The 17,042-nt window shown below is 43.6% G+C and overlaps 2 protein-coding genes across 8 annotated transcripts in view; one reads left to right on the top strand and one right to left on the bottom strand.

Annotated features, from left to right (window-relative positions):
- Positions 1-2,670: 2,670 nt before the first annotated feature.
- LOC112619417 (ubiquitin-like) lies at positions 2,671-3,123 on the bottom strand. Its single transcript, XM_025377386.1, has one exon. It carries the CDS (start codon positions 3,088-3,090, stop codon positions 2,671-2,673), a length of 420 nt encoding a protein of 139 aa, XP_025233171.1. The 5' UTR covers positions 3,091-3,123.
- Positions 3,124-4,911: 1,788 nt separating this feature from the next.
- Positions 4,912-17,042, top strand: part of SLC4A7 (solute carrier family 4 member 7) — a 107,447-nt gene continuing 95,316 nt past the window's right edge. For 4 of the 7 annotated variants that reach the window (XM_025375769.1, XM_025375772.1, XM_025375770.1 and 1 more), the window contains exon 1: positions 4,912-5,261. In XM_025375769.1, the coding sequence (XP_025231554.1) occupies positions 5,202-5,261 (60 nt within the window). In that variant the 5' untranslated portion in view covers positions 4,912-5,201. The remainder of the gene's footprint in view (positions 5,262-17,042) is intronic. The other 3 variants (XM_025375773.1, XM_025375776.1, XM_025375775.1) reach the window with 1 other exon arrangement.

The following is a 17,042-nucleotide window of genomic DNA, read 5'->3' as shown; positions in this document are numbered from 1 at the left end:
GTTATGAAAGTGTCTTGTTTTGAATAACAAAAGACACTGCTATCACTCAGGAAATTCTAAAGGTTTTAAAAGTGCTATAATAGGAACCTAGGACAAAACCAAATATGTTTTATATTATACCACATATACCATCATGAATCAGTTTAAATCTACTACATTTCTCTGTAGCTTTTCCAAACATCTTCATATTCACCTTTGTCCCACAGAGGGCAGTCTTATCCCCTCCCACCCTCAGTGGAATTCATTCGATTTCTTTCATTGAGATTCCTAGGACTCAGAACTACACGCACTGCATTGTTGATAGTTGTTTATATATTGGTGTTTTGCACTCTGAACTCCATGAGATCAGGGACAAGGTCTGTTTTTGTTTTTATTTCTTCATCTTTTGAATATTTATCTGTATGCCTAGCCTATAGAAATGAAGAACAATGAAGTCATTTTCCTTGCGTCTTTGCCCCATTGAGGCTGCTCTGGTGCTCTTGAAAACACTATTCCAGTGATTTTACTTTTCCTTATAGGATCAGATGATAGAAAACATTTAAATTTTATCTATGACCAAGAAGAGGCAATGAAGATACATATAATTGCCAAAGAACCCTCTGCTAAAAGTTAAGAATGGTTTCACGTGGCCAGGTGCAGTTGCTCATGCCTGTAATGCCAGCACTTTGGGAGGCCGAGGCGGACAGATCACCTGATGTTGTCGGAAGTTCGAGACCAGCCTGACCAACATAGAGAAACCCTATCTCTACTAAAAACACAAAATTAGCCAGGCGTGGTGGTGCATGCCTGTAATCCTACCTACTTGGGAGATTGAGGCAGGAGAATTGCTTGAATTGGGAGGCAGAGGTTGCAGTGAGCCAAAATCGAGCCATTGCACTCCAGCCTCGACAAGAGTGAAACTCCGCCTTGAAAAAGAAAAGAATGGTTTCATGCTTTTCAAAATGCCAAAGAAGCTGCTCTCTGTCTTTATAAACTATACCTTGGCCTATAGAGAATTGTTCTTGGGAAGATTGTTCACTCCTCAGGATGGAGATGTTGCCAAAGGGTCTGTAGGATTACCTACTGCTCCAGATACTCAGGAAGTATTCTGAATTTAGGATACGGCTAAAATTCATTAACTTTAGGTACTACCACTTCATTGCTACTGATGAATTTAGGTTTACATTTGCCTTTGTTTAATAAATGTTTTCCTGTGCCACATTTCACATTATTATTATTATTATTATTTTGAGACGGAGTCTGAACCTGTCGCCCAGGCTGGGGTGCAATAGTGTAATCTCGGCTCACTGCAACCTTGGCCTCCCGGGTTCAAACAATTCTCCTGTCTCAGACTCCTGAGTAGCTTGGATTACAGGTGCCTGCCACCATGCCCAGCTAATTTTTGTATTTTTAGTAGAGATAGGGTTTCACCGTGTTGGCCAGGCTGGTCTCAAACTCCTGACCTCAGGTGATCCGCCCACCTTGGCCTCCCAAAGTATAGAGATTACAGGCGTGAGCCACTGCACCTGGCCCCAGATGAATATTTAAAATATTCGAGAATACAATTTACCTTTCAGCACCTTGGAACACTTTATAGCCATCTCTAGTTGCACGAAAGCAATTTTAACACATTATCTTCTTGAATGAACTTTGGCTGAGGTTGAATTAAGTGGGCAACTGAGTGATAAATTTTATAATTCAGATCTTTGCTACGTTTCTTTTCTAGCAGTTGGGATGAAATGAGGAGTGGAAAAAGTGCATGGCAACAAAGACATCACTAAAAAAATATTTGTGGATTAAATAAACCAATAGTTTTTTCTTCTTGCAAGATAGATGAACAGAAATTCATTGTTTAGCAAGGTCTGCCAAGCATGTATTTTTAAGACCTTCTTGAAGTTGACTACTTAACACTTCCAACTCTGGCACCATGGTTCTTGACTCCTACTTTGTTCTTGTTACTATGGCCACATCCTCAGCTGTCACCTAAGATGCTCTTAGGTTTTAAGAAGAACAGATGTATTACCCCACCTGTACATTTACTCATTTAACACATGTGCTGAGAGTTTACAAGGGCCAAACACTCAGGTAGACACAGGGATATCTGAGAAAAAAAACAAAAACCAAAAACCAAGTTTGCTGTACACATGAAGCTTACATGGAGCTCCCATTTGTGCATGTGTGTGTGTGTGTGTGTGTTTAGACAATCAGCATAAGTCATAAAATATATAGAATGTTATAGCCAGACGCGGTGGCTCACACCTGTAATCTCAGCACTTTGGGAGGCTGAGGCAGGTGGATCACCTGAGGTCAGGAGTTCTAGACCAGCCTGGCCAACATGATGAAACCCCATTTCTACTAAAAATACAAAAAATTAGCTGGGCGCAGTGGCAGGTACCTGTAATCCCAGTTATTTGTGAGGCTGAGGCAGGAGAATCGCTTGAACCTGGGAGGCGGAGGTTGCAGTGAGCCGAGATGGTGCCACCACACTCCAGCGTGGGCAACAGAGCGAGACTCCGTCTCAAAAATAAATAAATAAGAATGGTGCCATAGTAAGAGTAGTTCCACTCATCAGAACTTAAAATCAGTTATTTCTGTGAGTTTCAGCTTCCTCATCTGTAAATGGAGCTCTAACATATTTTGTAGTATTTTTGTTTGTTTGTTTTCGCTGCTCCAGTCAACGAAAGAGACACTTTATTGAGGCTCCAGGGAGGCTGCCCTTCGAGGAAGAGCCTTGACCTTCTTCTTGGGGTGCAGGTTGTTGGTGTGGTCACACTTCTTGCAGCAGTTGACAGCATGGGGGTGCAGGCAAGCATAGCACTTGCGGCAGATCATCTTGTCAAAGTTGCGTTTCTGGAAGAGCTGGCGGAGGGAAGGCTCAATAATGCCACCTCGCAGGCGCAGCACCAGGTGCAGGGTGGACTCTTCCCAAATGTCGTAGTCTGAGAGAGTTCGGCCATCCTCCACCTGTTTGCCGGCAAGTATCAGATGCTGCTGGTCAGGTGGGATACCCTCCTTGTCTTGAATTTTGGCTTTGACATCCTCATTGGTGTCACTGGGCTTGACCTCAAGAGTGATGGTCTTGCCCGTAAGTGTCTTCACAAAGATCTGCATCTCTGCGTCTGCAGCTCGGCCGCCTCACTGAAGAAAAAGAGGACGGCAGATATTTTGCAGTATTGTGAGGATTAGAGATGAAATATGTTTGCCAAATGTCACAGTCTCTAATTGTAGGCCTCTTTACATAGTAGCTATTAATAGAGGCACATCTGCTCTTGTACAAGTAAGTGAACAATGTGTGCTGGACTAGAAGTAACTCTGGGAAATTTAGGACAAAAGGGGACTAGGGCCCAAACAAGGAATGAGTCATCCAGCATACCTAGCTACCTATTGCTGACAAAAAGCTTTACTAATACCCTGTTGGAGATGAATAGGATGTAAGCTCCGGATCCGATGATGTATTTATATATCCTTCCATTGCACGGCTTCAGTTCTTTCCAACTAAATCTCTCCTTATCTTTTTTTATTTTATTTTTTATTTTTTTGAGACAGGGTCTAGCTCTGTCGCCCTGGCTGGAGTGCAGTGGTGTGATCTCAGTTCACTGCAACCTCCGCCTCCTGGGTTCAAGCGATTCTCCTGCCTCAGCCTCCTGAGTAGCTGGGATTACAGGCGCATGCCACCACGCCGGGCTAATTTTTGTGTTTTTAGTAGAGACGGAGTTTCATCATGTTGGTCAGGCTGGTCTCGAACTCCTGATCTCGGGTGATCCACCAGCCTCGGCCTCCCAAACTGCTGGGATTACAGGCGTAAGCGCCCGGCCAAACCTCTCCCTATCTTTATGAAACACTCAAGAGAAACCTGTTAATAATAATGACAATTATCAGGATGCTATGTGCCAGGCACTTTTATGAATAGAAATCCCCTTAATCCTTCAATGAGCCTGTGTGGCAGGTATTAGAATCATCCCGTTACAGAAGGGATATTTGAGAGACGCCCTACAGGGTGGACTCAAGAATGTGGCAGCTGGCCGGGTGTGGTGGCTCACACCTGTAATCCCAGCACTTCAGGAGGCCGAGGCGGGTGGATCACCTTAGCTCAGGAGTTCCAGACCAGCCTAGCCAACACGATGAAACCCCGTCTCTACTAAAAATACAAAAAGTAGCTGGGGGTGGTGGCGCACATCTGTAGTCCCAGCTACTCAGGAGCCTGAGGCAGGAGAATAGCTTGAATCCAGGCAGCGGAGGTTGCAGTGAGCCGAGATCATGCCATTGCACTCCAACCTGGGCTGGGCGACAGTGCAAGGCTCCGTCTCAAAAAAAAAAAAAAAAAAAGTGGCAGCTGTCATGGTGCTCAGTGGGCGAGCAAGCACAGGAGGACACCTGGTCAAGTGTACCCCATCTTTCACGGTCCCCGAGTTGGGGTTTGTGCCTACTGGACTTACAGAAAAGAAACTTTCAGGAGTCGTGAAGACCCGTTAGTTGCTTCGGAGGTTATCCTGGGCGTCCTTGAGAGAGGTGGAGTCCTCCTTCCCTGCAGTCTCTAAAGAATGTAGTTAGGAGCCAAGGGAGGTGGTGACCCCCCACCCCATTGAGAACGTCAGGGGAGCTTCCGACTTGAAAAACTAGTTAGACGCTCAGCTTCGGTCAATTAAGCTTATACAAAGAGGGGCGGGGCGTCCTGAGGAGGTGGCACGGGGGAGTTGGGCGGAAGTCCGCCAGCCGCCGATTGGCTGGGACAAATATCCTTTCCGCCTCCCTCCCGCCCCATCTCCGGGTGGCCTAGCGGCGCGGCCCGCGGGCGCGCTGAGGAGGCTGGCGGTGCCAGACTGGCAGGGGGCGTGACCCTAGGAGGCGGGGAGGAGGGCGTGTCTTGCCTGGCCCTGGGGCCGCGCTCGTCACGGTTTGCGGCTCCGCCCCCGAACCCCTCCTGCTACGCGACTCTCCTCCTTCCCGCTCGGTCCTTCGGTTCGCTCAGTTCTAGCTCCAGGTTCCACGCCGCGGCCTCGCTCTTCTGCGAGAGCCAGCCCAGCGGTCGCAGCGCGCACACGCACGCCCCGCGTCTCCCGCGCCCGGCGCCCGGCTCTCCCCACGCGCGCACACCTCGCGCACGGACGCACCCACGTTTCTCCTCGCGCGCCGGGGGCTCGGCGGCGGCGGCAGCAGCGGCAGAAGCAGGCAGACCGCGCGGGGCAATACCGTAGCGGCCGTCACGGGCTGGCCGGCCGGCCATGGAGGCTGATGGGGCCGGCGAGCAGATGAGACCGCTACTCACCCGGGTAACGAGCAGGGTGAGGGCGCCGCGGCGGTGGGGCTCCTCGGCGGGGGTAGGGCGCGGGGCGAGGCAGACAAAGGCGGGGGGCGCGGCGGCCGTCGCGGCTCGGCCACCTAGTCCCAGGCCCGTCGCCCCTCCACCTCCCGGCGGCCGACGCGCCTCGCCGTCCCCTTTGTGTGGCGGCCTGGGGCGCGGGTGCGAGGGGGCCGGCGGCTGCGCCCGGGAGGCCCAAGTCGGGGCGGCCGGAGGCGCGCCGCGGGCATCCTCTGCGCGGCTCAGGCTGGACCCCGACATCCCCGCAGAGGCCGCCAGTGACCCCGACCATCCATCCCTTTCCTCAGTGCTCGCCTCCCCTGTTTCTCAGCGCGCTCCCCATGCGGGGTCCTGGTTCCGGTTGCTTTGGCGCAGGAGTTTCAGATTAGCCCTCGAAAACCTATCTTTCTTCTCCTTCTAAGGAGGACGGCGGCTCCACCTGTCTCTAGCCCCAGGCAGTGGTGAAGAGCTGGTTGAATCTTTTCCCCTCTTTCCGAGTGTCCCCTCCCGCTCCGCGGTGCGCTTTGTTCGGTGAGTTCTCCGGCCGCGTGGACTGGCCGCGCTCCTTCCCGGCCAAGGCTGTTTCGCTGTTGCCTGCCGGGTCCGCCTTCTCCACTGGCTGGAACCCGGGGAGTATCCTCCTGCCGCAGGCCAAGTAGAAGGAGGAGGGTGTCCTGAGCTGTCTGGTGCTCCTTCTCTAACTCATCTAGCAAAATCGCGTTTCCTACTGAGACTGGCTTTGGCTTCAGGGTTAGAAGGGAATGGGGATGGACTTAAGGCCGGTGTTCCCATTTGTGATGATGGGTGAATGGCCCATGCTCAAGAAGCGGACTTCCTGCTTTCATTAGAGCACATGCGTCTGTCCCCGCAGTTGTCTCTCCTTTCCAAGTTCGTGACTCAAAGGAGATGGAAGTATTCTAAATTTTCCTACTTCTAATTTTTACTATGCAACCAGCAAAGGCGGGAAGGTTGCAGGGAAAATTGTCCGGTCTTTCACAAGTAAGAGAAAAATTAATTCTATGTTTTTATTCAAGAGTTGTCTTTAAAACTGCCTGCCGGCTTTCCCTTTTAACTTTCAGGATTATTGTTAAGGTTATGGAAAGTAGTCATTCACGAGTTCAGTACGTTCATATAAGTTCTCTAACAGAGGAAAACTCAGTCACCAGACAGTGAAGTCATTTAGCAGTGTTTATTGGAAGATCATTCACAGTGATGGTAATGGAATACTGCAAACTCATCCTAAATAATCTGTAATAATAATAATAATAATAATTATATAATAATAATAATAATTATTATTATTATTATGTTGGTACAGAGTCTTGCACTGTCGCCCAGGCTGGAGTGCAGTGGTGCGATCTCGGCTCACTGCAACCTCTGCCTCCCGGGTTCAAGCCATTCTTCCGCCTCAGCCTCCGGAGTAGGAGGGATTACAGGCACGCACCGCCACACCCAGCTAATTTTTTGTATTTTTAGTAGAGTCGGAGTTTCGCCATGTTGCTCAGACTGGTCTGGAACTCCTGACGTCAGGCAGTCCGCCCGCCTCCCTCGGCCTTCCCAAAGTGCTAGGATTACAGGCGTGAGCCACCTCGCCTGGCCTTCTGTAATTCTTTGTGTTGCCTTTGAATAAACTGTTTTATATCACTTTCTCTGTGTGTTTCAAGTGTGATGTTGTCTGTTCTTAATTTCAATCGAGCAGTAAAGTGCATTCGAGTTTTCACAGAGCTGGGTAGAAACTATGGTGTGTTCTCAAGTATTGCCTGCCTAGCTACTAGAGGAAGCATATGATAAGGCCATTGCCCTCCAAATTATTCATTCATTGTAATAACACTTATTTGGACTAGTATTTATGCTATTTAGACTGTTATTTACGCTATTTACTGTAGTGTCCAACAAGGCAGAACCAACTGCATCCTAATATTTATTTATATATTTTTGAGACGGCGTTTTGCTCTGTCGCCCAGGCTGGAGTGCAATGGCCTGATCTTGCCTCACTGCAACCTCCACCCCCCTGGGTTCAAGTGATTCTTCTGCCTCAGCCTCCCGAGTAGCTGGGATTACAGGCATGTGCCACCACACCTGGCTAATTTTGTATTTTTAGTAGAGACGGAATTTCACTGTTGGTTGGGCTGGTCTCAAACTCCTGACCTCAGGTGATCCACCAACCTCAGCCTCCCAGAGTGCTGGGATTACAGGCGTAAGCCATGGCACCCGACCCAACTCTATCCTGATAGAAGTGATATTTGAGTTGGGAGACAGATGACAAAGGAATTACTAAACACTGCTGTTAGTGACGTGGTAGGGGAGCACTTTAGGAGGGTAAACCTCCTAAGTCTTTGAGAAGATAAGGCTTGGCTACAGTTAACATATATAAATAAATAATAGAAATCAAATACAGTAAACTAGCATATGGTCTAAGAATAGAATGGGAGAATAGTAAAGCTGTAGGTTGAACTGACTTGAAAACAGGAAAGAGGAACTATTGGCGTTGGTAAAATCTTCGCTCACCCAGTTTTGGTAAATGAAAGTCATAAAAGAGAGATTATGATATTCATCAGTCATAATTCTAACTTGCAGCAGACTGCTCAGCAGCCAAAAAAGTAGAACAAATTAATATTCATAAAATCTCATCTTAGATTTGTAATTATGCAAAAAAATGTGGAATAGATTGGTGGCAGTTTATATTACTCTGAAATTGGAGCCCATCTGTTTCATAGTTTAGCCTCTATGGTTTCTTCTGCTCCTAAAATTCTATAATTTTCACTGATCAGGGTGTTGGGATAGAGAGAGGAAAGTCATTAATCTTGAAAAAATGTAACTTGTCTTTTGCTTTTGCTATAAAGCCTCATAATTGTAAGCCTCACTTGGAATTGATTTGTCAGTCTCTTTTGTTGTAGTTGTCAGTCTTATTTTCCAATATAGGTTAAATCCTATTATAAATAGCATAGTTTAGAAGGTTTCTAAGTTTTAGCAGGTAATATACTTTCTTGTAAGCAGTGCATGATTTAACACAATTCTGATACCACTTACGTTTTGGGACCATGATATTTTTCCATGATTTTGTTATGATTTTATTCATTTTGCACATATTTATTAAATATCCTATAGGTGCTAGGTAATGGGGATAGAGTCAAACAAGGTAGACAGAATTCTGCCTTTGCTGAGTTTATTTTGGCATATGGTGTGAACACAGTGATGGCATTTACATTTCTGCTTTCCATTTGTGAGTGCCAGTTAAAACATTTCATGAGTCTGTAAGAAATAAAAAAAAAAAATAGTCATTAGAATAAATGACAGACAACCCAGTACTGATTGGCAAATGGAAGTTTTTTTTGTGGGTCTGTAAGTAGGCATTCTCTTTGAGGAACTGCAGTTAGGTATTGATACTAGGTATTGATACAGCACTCTAGGAATAGTATCAGGATTTCAATTACCCTTTTGCCTTATTCTAAGTATCTTTGGACCACAATCCATGGAGTTGTAATAAAGGGAGAGAGCAAATCTGAAGCTGTAGGACAAGGCTGGGTGCTGTGGCTCATGCCTGTAACCCTTGTACTTTGGGAGGCTGAAGTGGGAGGATCACTTGGGCCTAGGGGGTTCAAGACCAGCCTGGGCAACATCGTGGGACCCTGTCTCTACAAAACATAATTCCCCAGGTGTGTTGGTGCTTGCCTGTAGTCCCAACTACTTGGGAGGCCGAGGCAGGAGGATCACTTGAGCCTGGGAAGTTGAGGCTGCAGTGTGCTGTGATTATGCCATTGCACCGCAGCCTGGGTGACAGATTGAAGCCCTGTCTCAATAAAAGATGAAACAAAGCTGTAGGACATTGATGAATTGTTTTGCCTGGTAATTGAGACTGGGAAGTACACAGGGTTTCTTCTAAGAGCTTAGAGAATTTTGTTACATTAGACTCTTGTTGTTGAATAGGTTAGAATACAGAGCCAAAGTAACCTGGTATTGGAGGAACCTGGTATATTATTTTAGTGGTATGTGGTATGCTAACCAATATATTCTAAAACTTTGCTAGTTATAATTGTCAACATCCTGTAATGGGTTGTTTTCTTCCTCTTTTCCTCCCCCTCCTTCTTACTGTATCTTACCACAAATATGATCTTAAAGTGGATAGGATCTGCAACTGACTAAACTGTGTGGGCCATTTAGGCGCTTACAGATATTTCCATAGGGTTAATGTTAAAGATTAGTTACAGATCAATGTAACTTTTGATTTATACTATAGTTTCTTGATGATTACGATTTCCTCTGTAGCTATCACTTTTTATGCATACAGTATTTTTAGTTTTGCAGTGAGCGTGTACATTCTAGCTTACAGTGAATTTTACCTCTATTTTCATTTAGCAGGGCAATGTTGTGTATTTTGTTGCATTTTTGCAGTTTGGGAAAATTTAGGATTATTTGCAATTTTAATGGTGACAAATCATAAGAGGTCTTTGGTTGACATAGTCTTATGGTAGTGTTTGGCAGTGCTGCTGTTGACAATCTTCCCTAAGCAGAGGGTTAGGAGTAGACTAGGTTGCTTAAATTAGTGACTCTTTCCTTCCATGGACCAGACATTTTCAAATGACTGTTAAGAGAGTGGCCTAATCTTTTTTTTTTGTTGAGGCAGGGTCTCATCCTTAGGGTTGCCCTAAAGTGGCATGTGGCACCATCATGGCTCACTGTAGCCCCAACTTCCCAGGCTCATGTGATCCTCCCACCTCAGCCTCCGGAGTAGCTGGGAATACAGGCACACCACCACGTCTGGCTAATTTTTTGTATTTTTAGTACAGGCAGGGTTTCAACATCTTGTGCAGGCTGATGTCGAACTCCTTAGCTCAAGCGATCCACCCTCCTCCACCCGGCAAAGTGTTGGGATTACAGGCGTGAGCCACTACACCTTGCCGACACATCTTTTCAGTACTTGGTTTAGAAAGTTAATGTGTTTATGATATAGATTTGCATTTTATCTGGAGCTAATATGCCAATACAGACAGGTTCTAGTTTGGCATTTCTTTTTTTTTTTTTTTTCCTAAGACAGGGTCTCACTCTGTCGCACAAGCTGGAATGCAGTGGTGCGATCTTGACTCATGGCAACCTCTGCCTTCCGGGTTCACTAGATTCTTGTGCCTCAGCCTCCCCAGCAGCTGGCATTACAGGGGTGTGCCACCATGCCCCCATCTCTTTCTCTCTCTTCTTTTTTTTTTTTTTTTGTATTTTTAGTAGAGACAGGGTTTCGCTATGTTGGCCAGGCTGGTCTTGAACTCCTGACCTCAGATGATCCATCTGCCTCGGCCTCCCAAAGTGCTGGCATTACAAGCGTGAGCCACTGCGTCTGGCCTAGTTTGTTGGTTTTAAGCAGATTTTCAGATTTCTTCCAAAGAGGATGTTTTAAAATGTTTTAATTTTTCTTAAGCCATTTTAGTGAGTGTACATAAGCAGTTTTCAGTATCAAGGGGTTAAAGGACAGTCCACTGTTAATAGTGAAATAGGGAAGATGCTTTAATGTTGTTGGTTTTTTTTTTTTTTTTTTTTTTGAGGAGAGGTCTCGCTCTTTCGCCCAGGAGTGCAGTGGTGTGATCTTGGCTCACTGCAACCTCCTTCCCCCCAACCCGGGTTCAAGCGATTCTCCTGCCTCAGCCTCCCAAGTAGCTGGAATTACAGGCGCACGCCACCACACCTGGCTAATTTTTGTATTTTTAGTAGAGACAGGGTTTCACCATGTTGGCCAGGCTGGTCTCAAACTCCTGATCTCAGGTGATCCGCCCGACTCAGCCTTCCAAAGTGCTGGGATTACAGGTGTAAGCCACTGTGCCCTGCCCGCTTTAATGTTTTAAATGACCTTTTTTTTTTTTCCTCACTTTTCAGAGAATTTTATGTGAACTAGTGTCATGTGTTCTGATTCTGTTCACTCACATCTTAAGGGCAGTAGAGAAGTTGTCTTCTCCCTCTCTCCAGATTCCATGACTATATTGCTTCTTTTCAGCCAGATTTCCCAATTTGGAAAAGCTGTCGAATTGTGTATCTTTTCTGATTAGGAACATAAGAAGGGGTTATACTTTTGACAGTAGATTCACACTTGGAAGATGCCTCTTTTGTTTCATTACAGAAAGGAGTGTGGAATGGTTTTTCAAAAGAGCATGAAGGTGGGCTCGTGAGCCAAGGTCGCTCCACTGCTCTCCAGCCTGCTGAGACGCCATCTCCAAAAAAAAAAAAAAAAAAAGGCTCTGGGAAATCTTATAATAAATAAAGACATTAAACTTCGATGGGGAGAGAATGCAGCTTAATATTAAATGGTATTGCCAAACAGAGATCTTTGATTATTCCAGCCTAATGAGAAACGAGAAGGGGACGAGCAGTGGTTTGGTATCAACCATGGGTTCAGATCTTAACTTAGCCTCCAATGGTAGGGCCTGAAAATTTTTAGAAAATCTCTGCCCGTGAGTTCCCATCTTTAACACAGAGATAATAAGTGATTAAATGAGAGACCTAATACAATGCATTGTTCAGAGCAGGCTTTCTCTAAAAAGTTACCTGTTCACTAACTTGCCACACAACAAAGGACAAAATCATAAATCTTACATTAGGATTTGCATAAATGCACGAAACATGACATTCCTCCTGCCCAGTGCTAGGATTAGAAGAAGAGTACGGTAGAACCTTCAGGGGAGTTTCATTATTTATTCTGAGGGGCTAGAATAATGCTGAAGTTATTAATTCAGACTTAGCTGTAGTTGTTTCCTTCTATTTTTAAAAGGTTTTATTACGTAAGTTTTGTGAATTAAGTTGCTAATGTTATAGAAATTAAGTATCTGAAATTTGCCTCTCTGCCTCCAGATTCCCAGATGGCTGGGGATAGAGTTTTCCTGGGTCATTCATTGCTAAATTCTCAATTAAGTCTAGCCTAGGGTCTAACACATTGAACAAATATATTTGTTCAATGGATGAATGTTAGGATGATGTTATTAGCCTGTTATCACACCACTATAAAGAACTACCTGAAACTGGGTAATTTATGAAGGAAAGGGGTTTAATTGACTCACACAGGTCTGCAGGCTGTACAGGAAGCATGGCTAGGAGAACTCAGGAAACAAAACATGGCAGAAGGGGAAGTATGCAAGTCTTCTCATAGTGGCAGGAGAGAGAGAAGTGGGAAGTGCTACACACTCTCAAACAACCAGATCTCATGAGAGCTAATGAGAACAACAAGGGGGACATCTGCCCCCATGATTCAGTCATCTCCCATCAGGCCCCTTCTTCAACATGAGGGGATTACAGTTTGACATGAGATTTGGGTGGGGACACAGAGCCAAATGATAGCAGATGATACTACGACTCAATAAGATTTGAAAGTGAATATACTGCTGGTTAATTGTTTAGTCAAGTAATATGTTATATGACTTTTATTTATAGTATTAACCAATAAGAAAAAGGATGCTGCTTTGCTTGATACAACTGCCAGTAGAAGAGAATGTTTCTTGCCTTGGTTCCTTGAGTGAGAATGTTGAGTAAATGCAGTAAATGCAAGTTGGATTGATTCCAAAGAGTACATAACATTTTTTAAACCTGAGAGAAAATTTTAGGCAAGTGAATATTAAGCACCATTAAAATGAAAATTTTATGAAAATTTATCCTATTTTCACCACTTTTAAATAAATTTACATTGATTGTTGGAAAACTGGGTATTTTGGTTAAATCTTAATACTCGTGTGATTTTACTTTATGAAAAGCAGTGACTTGATATATATGATTATAAAAACACCAATGACAAGCAATTTCAGTCTAGAGGTCAGCTGTTGTATGTATTGGTTTGAAATTATGCTATCCTATTCTTTAGAATTATTACATACATAATATAATTTTTTTTGTTCATCTGCTTTTAATTTTGTGATTTTGAGGTTTGCGAACCCTCTTCCTTCCTGGACTCTGCCTCCCTAACCTGCCAATCCATGCATAAATGTTTATACAGGTGCTGTAATTAGCCAATGCACTGACTCAGTAGAGTCCTTTCAGTAATATTTTGTCTTTATTTTTGTTTTGTTCATAATTATTCCCAAATGAGCTTGATTATAAAATGTCCAAGAGAAACTTCCTTATCCATTTTTGCATATGCCATTAGCAGTATCCTTGGAATAAGACTTTGTTATAAGCCTGTTTGTATCTGGGGAAGTTGGTCATTTGTTAGGAATAAGGGATTCATTCAGTCTAAAATTGGCCTTCATTTGGCCTTTCATTTTATCTTATTGAGCCAATTTATTCAGTAATAGAAAATTCAGTAAATAATCATAGGCTCTAACCCTCATTTTCAAAACAAGGTAAAATTTGGAGGTGGCTTAACCTAGATGTAACAAGTACATGTTTGGGTTTCAGATATACCTGGGTTGCCTATTTCTAATCTGCCACTTAGGTGGCTTTGGGCAACTGACATCTTTGAATCTCACTTTTCTCATTTGCAAATTGGAATTACTATATTAAACTTACCTCATAGGGCTCGTCTTAGGATCAGGTAGAATACTGTGTATAAAATACTAAATGTGCCTCTTGGAAACTTGCTATTAATAATCAGCCTGTGTTCTTATGGAGTATCCTACATAATAAAATTCTAAAAGAGTTTGTGTACAGAATGAGGAAAGAGAAAAAAAATCTTGACTATCCTTAAACCCCTGGTATTTAGATATTCTAGATAACTCTGTGGGTAGGGATTTGATATTGTTTTTGTTTTTCATTTTTTTGTTTTTTGAAACGGAGTCTCGCTCTGTTGCCCAGAATGCAGTGGCGCAATCTCGGCTCACTGCAACCTCCACCTCCCAGGTTTAAGCGATTGTCCTGCCTTGGCCTCCCAAGTAGCTGGGATTACAGGTGTGCGCCATCATGCCTGGCTAATTTTTTTGTATTTTTAGTAGAAATGGGGTTTCACTATGTTGGCCAGACAGGTCTCCAACTCCTGACCACAAGTGATCTGGCAAAATGCTGGGATTATAGGCGTGAGCCACCACACCTGGCCTGATACTGGTTTATTGCCTAAAGCTTCACATTTTAAAGGATATGACATGTTGACAAAAATGTTTAAAAGCCTCATTAAAGCGTAATATAATTATCTTCTTTTATTTATTTTAAGACAGAGCCTCACACTGTGTCCTGGAGTCACTGTCTCCAGGAGTCTCGTACTGTTGCACAAGCTGGAGTGCAATGGCGTGATCTCGTTTGCCTTCTGGGTTCAAGTGTTTCTCCTGCCTCAGCCTCCCGAGTAGATGGGATTACAGGTGCCTGCCACCATGCTGGGCTAATTTTTTGTATTTTCAATAGAGACCAGGTTTCACTATGTTGACCAGGCTCGTCTCGAACTCCTGACCTCGTGATGCGCCCTCCTCAGCCTCCCAAAGTGCTGGGATTACCTTTAAATGTTTTAACCATTTTGACAAAATATTTAAAATGTGATATATCTCTCCTTTTAACAATAGAGTACTGTCACTAGCTTTAGACTGTTTTTAAAACTTACCCTGTGTTTAACTGTTTTATCATTGAATTTCTTATCTGCTGTAGATTTGTTACTGATAACAAAATCACAGTTATTTAATGGGGATGATGATGGAGGCCTCGGTTATCTCACTTATTTACTCTCTGAGACACAAATTTTACTTCCTAAGACTGCTTTCTGATTCTTGGCTTGTTGTAGACACTTCATTCTGTTTTGATGAGATCTTACTGTATCTTTTTGATAATGTTAGACTCTCAAAATTTAGTGTACAGGGTATAGAAAGTCAGAGAGCTTAGCATAGTGTTCGGCCGAATAGGCATAAGATAGTTTCTAGTTGTTATTCTGTTGAGGCAGGATGATAATAAATTATACTTTATAAAGGGTTCGTAGTCATAGTTTCATCTTAAATTTACCATTTATATATTTTTTCTATAATATGAAATAATTACCATGAATTTTTTTGGGTAAAGTGATAATCTAAATTTTGATTTGTGTACACATACAATTTGTGCACATACGTACTTTGTCATTTTATATATGTGTTTGGATCATTAGATAACTTTAAGATGTTTAGGAATTTCCAGAATAACTATGTAGCATTAAATTTTATTGGGTTAATATACTCAATCTGCCTTTTTTTTTTGAGATGGGGGTCTCAGGTCTCACTCTGTCACCCAGGCTGGAATGCTGGTATGATCTTGGCTCACTACAGCCTCCACCCCCCACCCCCGGCCCGGCTCAAACAGTCCTCCCACCTCAGTCTCCCAAGTAGCTGGGACTACAGGCGTGCCCCACCACACTTGGCTAATTTTTTGTATTTTTGGTTTTGCCATGTTGCCCACGCTGGTCTCGAACTCCTGAGCTCAAGTGATACGCCTGCCTCAGCCTTCCAAAGTGTTGTGATTATGGGTGTGAGCCTGACCACAAGCTGCCTTTCTATTTTACAAAAATGTGATTTCTCAAAGGGGTCATTAAAGTAGGAATTTTAAAGTAATTCAACTTGTTTTAAAGAGCCGGTCGTATATGTACTGACTTTATTAATTGCATTTTTTTTTTTTTTTTTTTAAGAGATGAGGTCTTGCTATGTTGCACAGGTGAGAATGTGGTGGCTATTCACAGGCATAATCATAGTGCACAGGAGCCTTGAACTCCTGGGCTCAAGTGGTCCTCTGGCCTCAGCCTCCCAAGTAGTTGAGACTAATGGTGCATACACACATACCATGCCCAGCTTATCAATTTTTGAGATAGATATTTTCTTCCATTTTTTAAACCGATTCTAATTTTTTTTTTTTTTTTTTTGAGACAGAGTCTCCCTCTGTCGCCCAGGCTGGAGTGCAGTGGCGTGATCTGGGCTCACTGCAACCTCTGCCTCCCAGATTCAAGCGATTCCCCTGCCTCAGCCTCCCGAGTAGCTGGGATTATTAGCTTGCGCTACCACACCCAGCTAAATTTTTGTATTTTTAGTATAGATGGGGTTTCGCCATGTTGGCCAGGCTGGTCTCAAACTCCTAACCTCAGATGATCCTCCCGCCTTGGCCTGCCAAAGTGCTGGGATTATAGGCATGAGCCACTGTGCCCAGCCTGATTCAATTCTTTTTTGAAAAGCAATTTCGATAGAGGTAAGATACAAATAGAAATTGTTTCATTGATTAGAAATTAAAACAGTATTTTAATATGATTCCATAGCAAAGTATAGGCCCATCGGAATGTGAATTCGTATTGGAGGTGTGATGGCAAGAGGTGGGAGATAAGGTCGTAAAGGGAGTGGAGGAAATTATTTTTAGATTAAATTTCGTCATTTCAGATCACGGCTGAAAATGCAAATTATACACTATATCATTGCATTCAATTTATTTAATTTTATTTTTATTTCTATATATATTTTTATTTATATGTATATATTTTGAGACGGAGTCTCATTCTGTCGCCCAGGCTGGAGTGCAGTGATGCAACCTGTACAGATAGGGTTTCGCCAGGTTGGTCTCGAACTTCTGACCTCAGGTGATCAGCCTGCTTTGTCCTCCCAAAGCGCTGGGATTACAGGTGTGCGTTGCTGCAACCAGCTGCATTCAATTTAAAAAAGACATTTTAAAATTTAGTATCTTGTCACTGACTTAAGCTTATGTATTCAATTTTTATATAATTTATTTGCTATCATTTGCTAATTGAATTGGTTTAGCAATAAATGGCTTAAAAGGTTAAGAAATGAGTATTGACTGGATTAGCACTGAGGGATTGTTTTATACCATGCCAGTGCTTTCTTTGTTATGGTTATGAGATGTGAACAGTGAG

This window comes from Theropithecus gelada, chromosome 2, assembly GCF_003255815.1.
Source record: "Theropithecus gelada isolate Dixy chromosome 2, Tgel_1.0, whole genome shotgun sequence".
NCBI lineage: Eukaryota > Metazoa > Chordata > Mammalia > Primates > Cercopithecidae > Theropithecus > Theropithecus gelada.
Note: the sequence above shows the minus strand (reverse complement) of the source record. Positions and strands in the feature narration are given on the sequence as shown.

What these genes read in the sequence shown, in the direction of transcription:
- LOC112619417 (XM_025377386.1), bottom strand. Translation starts at nt 3,090, where the DNA reads ATGCAGATCTTTGTGAAGACACTTACGGGCAAGACCATCACTCTTGAG.